Source organism: Crocodylus porosus, unplaced genomic scaffold (assembly GCF_001723895.1).
Source record: "Crocodylus porosus isolate Cpor-Errol unplaced genomic scaffold, CroPor_comp1, whole genome shotgun sequence".
Taxonomy (NCBI): domain Eukaryota; kingdom Metazoa; phylum Chordata; order Crocodylia; family Crocodylidae; genus Crocodylus; species Crocodylus porosus.
This window is the reverse complement of record NW_017728915.1, coordinates 39,995,144-40,003,518: the sequence shown is the minus strand read 5'-3', so window position 1 is coordinate 40,003,518 and position 8,375 is coordinate 39,995,144. Positions and strand designations below refer to the sequence as shown.

Below are 8,375 nucleotides of genomic sequence, written 5' to 3'. Positions count from 1 at the left end.
CGGGCCCGGCCTGCTCCCGCCGCGGGCCCCAGGGCGGCCCGGCCGGCCCGGCCTGAGGGCAGCGGGGGTGGGGTGGTGCAGCTCCTGCACTCGCCCAGCCACAAGAGGGTATCTGAGGGCGCCGGGCCCTGCAGAGCGCCGCACTGGTGCGCGCCCGGACCCGGTGCAGGGCTCCACCCCCCCGCAGACACTTGGGCACAGCGCTTGTCTCACTGCTCCTTGCATGGACAACCACGTCTCAAGTTCTCATGTCTCATAACCGAGCACTCCGCCCCATAGGTGCGTGTAGAAACTCAGCGCGAGGCTCGCCACACTGGATTTCCCAAACCTGTTGCTTGCATGAAAAATGAACAGTCTAACTTTGAGCGTTTTTCAACCTTTCTTCATTTGCAGACCCCTAAAAACATTCCCGCGGAGGCGCAGCCCCCCCTTGAATTGTAAGCGTGGGTATCCACATGCTTTTAATTGATCGTGGTCCTCATTCACCGACCCCCGTAGACGTAACCTGTGGGTCCGTGCGGAGCACAGGGTGGAAACCGCTGGGCAGCGGCCGCCCGTATCTGCGGTTTTCGTTCCGGATTATGCACTCGGGTACATGCTTTTGGTCCTGGATTATGTATGCGGATGACTCTGTGTTTTGCATGAGTGCAGATTTGGGACCAAACGTCACCTAAGCACAGAGTAGGAACCACGTGCACGGGTGTCCCGTTTAGCTCAAGACTCGCGGGGCAGTTTCTTATTGCAAAGTAAGACACCACTGTAATAGTCTTCATGGTAGACGAAGGGCTGGGACAACCCGTGTGTTAAATGGGATGATGCGTTTAGCACTAGGACTTGGAGCCAATGTGCCAGTGCAGCGTAGCTGGTTATATGGCTTGTTATGGGGTGGTATGCTGGGAATCGAGCGAGTTACAACAACAGCAGTTCTCACTCGTGTGAAAGCAAAAGCTATTGTCAAATAGATTTCCTGTTTGGGAAGAACAAATCAAGAGTTAAAATAACATTTAAATATTGTGAAACTGCTAATGAGTTATAAATACCATTTTGTTAGGTACACCTGACTGGCTTCAAAAGAATAGTTTTTCAGCATAATGAAACGTGGCACTTTTCATCTGTCCGGTCTATACATGTTATGCTTAAAGCTTCAATTTGCGCAGCAGAGAATAAAATTATATTCCTTTAAACGTGTAGTGCAATTTGTGCTCAATGTGCCTAAATTAACTTAATTGCACCACCTGACAAGTACTTCTTATGTGTTGTGTGTGTGGTTTTGTTTGTTTGTTTGTTTGTTTGTTTTTTTAACAACCAAACCACCCCTCTCTCCCCTTCAAGGCAACATACAGCAACAGAAAAATGTGCCATTATAAAAGTATATGATGGATAATACTGAATAATTTGAAAGTTGACTCAGTTTTTACAATCTGGCATTCTGGAGAGATGCAATAGTTGCCTTCTATTCTTTGTCACTTCCGCCACTTGCATCCATTAGCTGTGCAGAAGCATCCGTGTGTTTTTTCTATCAGTGATTACATTGTAAGAAAAGCTTTGGTTTAAAGCTCATGGTAATGACTTCTTTCGGTGTAAGCAACATAGAACAAGTATTTCCTTCTTGACTTCTGGTCTTTCCACACCCGTGCTGTTTTTTCCAATTATAAAACTAAGGTGGTGGAATGAATTAGTTTGATCCACCAGTGTTTCTTTTGCATTTGAGACATTCTCCATAATTCAGACTGACACCCTTTTCTTTTTAGAATAGGAAAGGTTGGGAATCAGAAGCGAGTTGTTGGTGTGTTGCTGGGTTCTTGGCAGAAGAAAATATTAGATGTATCCAACAGTTTTGCAGGTGAGTGTGTGACCTGTCCTGTTCACAACCCATCAGTCTACCTGCTATACCAATTGCTAAATGGCAAGAAGTCTCAAAACAACATCTAACAAGTCATAAAGCCGGTATTTACCTTGCCACAAAGAATGCTAATTACCTGCCTACAAAACAGTCCCTTTTCCAGTTAGTCTGGTTCTACATCTTTTCCCCAGCAGTATCCAGTGCACAAAACTTCAGAAGCAGCTCTATTTCATGTTCATGCTAGAGGCTTCTTTTTTACCCTAAACAAGTGTTTATTGTGTAACTTGAGTTGTACCCCAGCAGGTGCTATTTTAGATGAGATGCTACATATTTATAGGAAGATCTAATATTGTGTCTAAATTTCAGCTCTTTTCCTCAAGCAGTGCCCAGTGAGAGGTCAACAAGCTAATTACATTTTGTCTGTAATGATTCCGTTACATATTGTTTAAACTGTAGCTTTATTTAGAGCAAGAATGATGAGTGGTTGATTTAGCTCAGTTGGTTAGGTGGTGCTAATAATGCCAAAGTCACAGGTTCAGTCCCGCTATGGGACATGAGACCTGTCCAGCTTCAGGCAGGGAGTTGGACTCGATGTCTTAAGGTCCTTTCCAGCCCTACTTCTCTGATTTCTGTTTAATAGACTTCATAGGAGTGTAGCTTGTTCATCTTAATTCGCCTTGTACAGAAGACTACCTTTTACATTATACAAACTTTTGATCCAGCGAGCTATCATGTTCTGTTAAGATCTTGAGTTTGGTTTATCAGAAGTCTTTTCCCACCAATATTGAGTCAATTACTCCAATATGAATTGTTTTGTTTATTATGAAACACTTTATTGCACGCCTAAAGTAACTTACAAGTTGCCTTGCTTTTACTTGTATCATCTTAAAAGTGATTCTGTAATTATCAGAAAACCTTTCTATGAGAGAATCTGTTAATGTTGCCATTCAGTTTTATAGCAGTTTGTGTAGCCCCATAGAGCAGAGTGGTTGAACTCCGTCAATTCAAAATAAATTATTTTTCCCCATTGCCATGCAGGAACTTGCGAAACGCATTTTATTTTTTTGTATGGAAGTTTTCAGACTAAAATTTGAACTACTAAATATCGATCTCTGTTTTGTTTTCAGTTCCCTTTGATGAGGATGATAAAGATGACAGTGTTTGGTTTCTAGACCATGATTACCTGGAGAACATGTATGGAATGTTTAAAAAAGTCAATGGTAAGTGCAGCTTTTCATGGGAGTAGCTGTTTTCCTAAAACTTGTCATGGATAAGTTAGTGCAGGATAAGCTATAGTGCAAATAAAGACACAATAAGCTATTCCACACTGCCTCCTTATGTGGACACATTATTCTGTACTGCGAGTGTCTTACAGGGATTAATGTAAACCATGCTCAGCACTCTAGAACGTTCATATAGAGAATTAATGCAAAAATGTATTCCTTTCGAATTCGGACTACTTCTCACCCACTTCCACATATAGACAAATCCTAAGTTTTCTGATATGTCAGAGGTCTTGGAAATAAAGAGCTAACACTTCCTGGGGGCCAACTTTTTGGCAGGCATGCCACACATTAAGCCCTGCCCCTACATGCCACTCCAATCCCCTTCTCCCCGCCTAATCTGCTGCTCTGTTTTCTGCTCCCTGCCCAGTCTGCCACTGTGCTACCTGCCATCTCCTTGATCTGTTGCGTGCTAGTGCTACTTTTGGCACGTGCAGCTGGTTGGTCACTCCTGCTTTATAAGATTATCAGGGCTAGTTGAATATGGAGAGGCTACAGTATAGGTGATGTGGAACTGGACTCACTGGCAGGGAGGTTGCTTCCAGTCCTACATTTCTAGAACTGTTACATAAGGGTGAATGTAGAGTCTATGCCTTGGCAATAAGCCAGCCAAAAACATGACGCTTTTCTGTGGGAGACTGTCCTTTGAGACAGCTCAGAAGCTTTGACAAGAGCAGAATGTGACTGCTCATGTGATTAACAAAGAGAAGGAATGTCGAGGTGTTGATTGTAACAAGACACCCTCATGATTTGGACCATTACTGTCATAGAAGTGGCTACTTCCTTCCGTACATGCTGTCAGGATACTGAGTTCAGCTGAAGCCCTTCTGCCAAAGTCTACCATTTGCCAACTTAAATAAAGGTTGTTTTCTATGGAAGGTGTTCCAGAGCCTGAGTTTACTGCCCAAGATGCCTCTTTATTGCTAAAGCTTCTCCTGATGTAGTACTGTAGAGTTAATTCAGGGGAATGCACAAAGGAAGTGAGTGTGCTGTTCATTAGCAGAGCTCTGCATTTCATTTATACAATATGCACCAATTTCTCAAAGTGCTTGGGTACAAAAATCATTCAGTATGTATTTATGAAACCCATTCTTCCATATTTACCAAACCTTGCAACTAAGAATATTAAGGTCCTAGCCTGCTCTCAGCCTCATCCATCACCAATTCAATTTTAACTTAATTCCATTTCAGTATTTTCAGGTTTTTTTTACAGATGTGTATCTAGAACAGAAGTGGAGTTAGCCATTTTTTTTTCTTTCAAAGCGTGGGCAGAATTTGGGGTTAGATAGTAGCTATATTTGAGCTTTAGTATCCCTCTATGAAATGCTTCCCTGTCATTCTGGCTCTAATCTTTGGTTGTTTGTTTTTCCCCAGCTAGGGAAAGAATAGTTGGATGGTATCACACAGGCCCCAAACTACATAAGAATGATATTGCTATCAACGAACTGATGAAAAGATACTGTCCTAACTCTGTAAGTACCGCTCTTGCAACTCTGCTTATGGAACTTCTGGCAATCTGCAGTTCCTACCAGCCCAATCTCCAGTTTGCTGTCATGACACAATAAGATGCAGCCTGACAGCTATGAAGTGAGTAGAGAGTACAGATCTAACTCCTACCGTAGAGACAGATCTTTCCTTTGCTTACAGTGAAAACTTCTAGAGAGGCTTGTAACATCTAGAGAACCAATAGTTGACTGCGAGATCCTTCGTCTAGTCTTTCGAGTAACTGTATCATACTGAAATATGTTTTTTTGTTGTTGTTTTTTCTACTAGGTATTGGTAATTATTGATGTAAAGCCAAAAGACCTGGGGCTGCCCACAGAAGCTTATATTTCAGTTGAAGAAGTTCACGATGTAAGTGTTCAACAGTTCAGTACACGTTATTTTATAGTTTCATAGTTTGTAGGGTCGGAAGGGACCTGAGCAGATCATCTAGTCCGACCCCCTGCCATGGCAGGAAAGAGTACTGGGAGTTCATTTAGGATTTCCTGAAAGAGAGCATGCTTTGAGTAATAGATAAGTTAAAACATATTGCTTGGTGTGCATCAATTTGCCTGTTGTGGTTCAGTAGGGGATGTTGCATTAATTGGTCCTGTGCCTTTACGTTAAGTTTGCTGAAGCTAGAATTTAAACCACAGTTGTAAATTTAAGTTTGTTGAACCAAGAATTTCCATTCTTCATCCTCCTGAAAAAAGGACTGCTTCTCCTACTTGTCCTAAGAAACTCTGTTGCTTTTTTAAACCGTTTAGATTTAGAACACTATTCTTCTATTTCTGATGTGCTTGCACCCATGCAAAAATGGCAGCTGACACAGCAATAGTTCAAGTAATTAGATACTAATTTGCATTTTCATCATCTTAGTTTTAAATGTTTCTTGCCTTTTATCTCTAGTAATCATTCATCTTCCACTGTACATGGATGTGTTCAATAGTAGGTCAGTGACAGATTTCCATTCAGCTTTGCGTTTTGCTAGATTCCAGGCAGATTTTTTAAAAATTGGTTCTGTCAGTGTGTCTGAGGCTCATTGTGGAGAAAAGCAACTATTTACTCTTAGGAACCCTACTATTACAACTATAAGATTATTTCTAGTTTTGTGAATGTGTTGGTCTGTATGAGACGTTCTGCTTTTCCAAATCCAGAAGGCACAAAACTGGCTACTTTGAGGGTGTGCGCACACTGTACTCTGTTCTAGTTGTAACCCTGTTCACCTTCCATTCTTGCACCTCAAAGGATGGGACTCCAACCTCCAAGACATTTGAACACGTGACCAGTGAAATTGGAGCTGAGGAAGCGGAGGAAGTTGGTGTTGAACACTTGTTACGGTAACTTTTTCTAACAAAAAACTCCTTCAAGGGTCATATGGCGTGCTATAGAATCTAGGAGTGCTGACTGCTTGCAGGGGGATGAGGGGGAGGTATTGATTTGTATGTCATCTACTGAGCTCCTTCCTAGTAAAGTGTGACTGCTTCCCAAAAATGTCAAAAGCTTTAATTTCATCTTGTTCCTTGAATGGTGGAAGTTAGCTTGAGACGTTTTCAGAACTTTACTTTATAGATGAGTGCAAAGTGGAAGCCTTTTTGCTGTTTGAATTGATAGTGGAAACTGCTATTTTTGAAATCAGGAACAGAGTCAGCCAAGGCAGACTTTGTAGCCTTTCTACCTTTTTGAGGTTCTTAACAACCACATGGGCATTGTTTCCCTTAAGAAAAACTTGGATTGTTTTGCAGATTTCAGATCCTTCAGTGAAAATTGAAGTCTCACAAGCCTGCTGTAATAAGGAGTTTTTATACCTACTATATAGTGTACAATCTGTACAAGATCAACTTGCCCAGATCCACACAGTGAGGCATTGACAAAGTTTCATAGTTTCATAGTAGCTAGAGTCGGAAGGGACCTAGGTAGATCATCTAGTCCGACCCCCTGCCTTGGCAGGAAAGAGCACCGGATTTAGTGGGACCCGAATCTTGTCTTCTGTCCCTCAAACCAGGATAACTAGGAAAAGCTGATTTAGAAAGAAAACACCGTTGTACATAAAAAGCAACTTGGATCTCTATTTTTAATACACCCAGTGTCAGCCAGTTTTTTCTTGATCTTTGACTTGAATCACTTTGTCAAGTAACTGAACTTGTTTTTAATTCATCTTCCCTTCTAAGCAACACTTCATTTCCGAGGTAGAAAGACCTATAAATGACTGCGGTAAAGCGGTGTACTAATGCTTCTCCTTCCTGTTGTGGATGTTTCAGAGATATTAAGGACACAACAGTGGGCACTCTGTCCCAGCGCATCACAAACCAGGTCCATGGTTTGAAGGGACTGAACTCCAAGCTTCTGGACATCAGGAGCTACCTAGAGAAAGTGGCCATGGGCAAACTACCCATCAATCACCAGATCATCTACCACCTTCAGGATGTCTTTAACCTGCTGCCAGATGTCAACCTGCAAGAGTTTGTCAAGGCCTTTTACCTGAAGACCAATGACCAGATGGTGGTAGTCTACTTGGCTTCTCTTATCCGGTCTGTGGTTGCCCTGCACAACCTCATTAACAACAAGATTGCCAACCGGGATGCAGAGAAGAAAGAAGGGCAGGAGAAAGAGGAAAGCAAAAAGGAGAGGAAAGATGAGAAGGAGAAAGACAAGGAAAAGAGTGATGCCAAGAAAGAGGAGAAGAAGGAGAAAAAATGAAATGTGTAGTTTTTTATTTGTAAATTAAAATCTTGTAATCTAAAATCACTGTGCTGCTAGAGGGTTCTTTTCACCTGTTGAAGTGACTGGGGAGTTCTCTATTCTTGCCTGTTTTGGGAGGCACTCTCATATGCACTTCCCTTGCTTCTGCATCTGACAGGCATAGAGCTGAATAGTGTGGGGAGGGAACTCGCTCTACACAGACTGGCAGCTACAGCAAGCAGCAGGCAGCCTTACTCTTAGGAAGGCCTGTCTGTTCAGTCCTTAGCACTGGAGGGAAGAAGGGGGGAGGTAAAGGCAAGGTTACCAACTGCCACTTTTTCCATTCTTTACTAATGGAAAAGGCCTGCGTCCCAAGATGCTCTTCTGTCTTCTTTTCGCATGGCTTTGGTCTAAAAGTTATTTGAGGTTTATACTATGTGGTCTGTAAAACTGCTAAACTGAATGCATGACGCCTGCACCTGTGCTGCCACTGCTTGCCATCTTAACGTTCTTCTGGCACTTGATCCTGCTCTGAGGGCTCTGTGCAGAGGATGAATTTACCTGCCCCATCTGTTGCTCAGGAGACCTTGAGGTTGGGCCTTCTATATTGTTTATTTTCAAAGAGATGATTAAATGGTTTGGTTTGTAACTCTTGGACTTCTAGTCATTTTTAATCCTGGAAGCAAGTGGCAGGTGATTTCAAGGCAAATATGCTGGAGTGTGAGGCATCCCAGAGAGAAGAACATAGTTCCAAGATGGAAGAAGTGTTAACAGGAACGGAAGCAGAGAATACAGATGTGCCCATGAAGATGAATGCCTTAGTCTCTGGCATGTCCAATGGGGGTGGGGAAGAGATGAGGCTGTGGAAAAAGTCAGGCAGAGCTGGATGACTGCCTAGCATGAAAGAAATTTAAGCTCTTGTTTGTGCAGTACCTGATACGCTGGGGCCTCAGTTAAGTCAAGGGGTTTGAGTGTGTGCACAGCACCAATAATTCCACCTTGACAAGCAGCCAGCAGGACGCAAACACATTGGGCATGTTTTTAGGAACTCTGAAGGTGGGGGGGGAAAGGAGGCTACTTGAAAG

The 8,375-nt window shown here is 42.6% G+C and overlaps 1 protein-coding gene across 1 annotated transcript in view; it reads left to right on the top strand.

The window, feature by feature from the left end:
* PSMD7 (proteasome 26S subunit, non-ATPase 7) overlaps window positions 1-7,939 on the top strand; it is an 8,232-nt gene extending 293 nt beyond the window's left edge. The window contains exons 2-7 of the mRNA XM_019536090.1: window positions 1,752-1,843; window positions 2,971-3,063; window positions 4,501-4,598; window positions 4,900-4,980; window positions 5,857-5,948; window positions 6,870-7,939. Of these exons, the coding sequence (XP_019391635.1) occupies window positions 1,752-1,843; window positions 2,971-3,063; window positions 4,501-4,598; window positions 4,900-4,980; window positions 5,857-5,948; window positions 6,870-7,308 (895 nt within the window). The 3' untranslated portion in view covers window positions 7,309-7,939. The remainder of the gene's footprint in view (window positions 1-1,751; window positions 1,844-2,970; window positions 3,064-4,500; window positions 4,599-4,899; window positions 4,981-5,856; window positions 5,949-6,869) is intronic.
* Window positions 7,940-8,375: the final 436 nt, after the last annotated feature.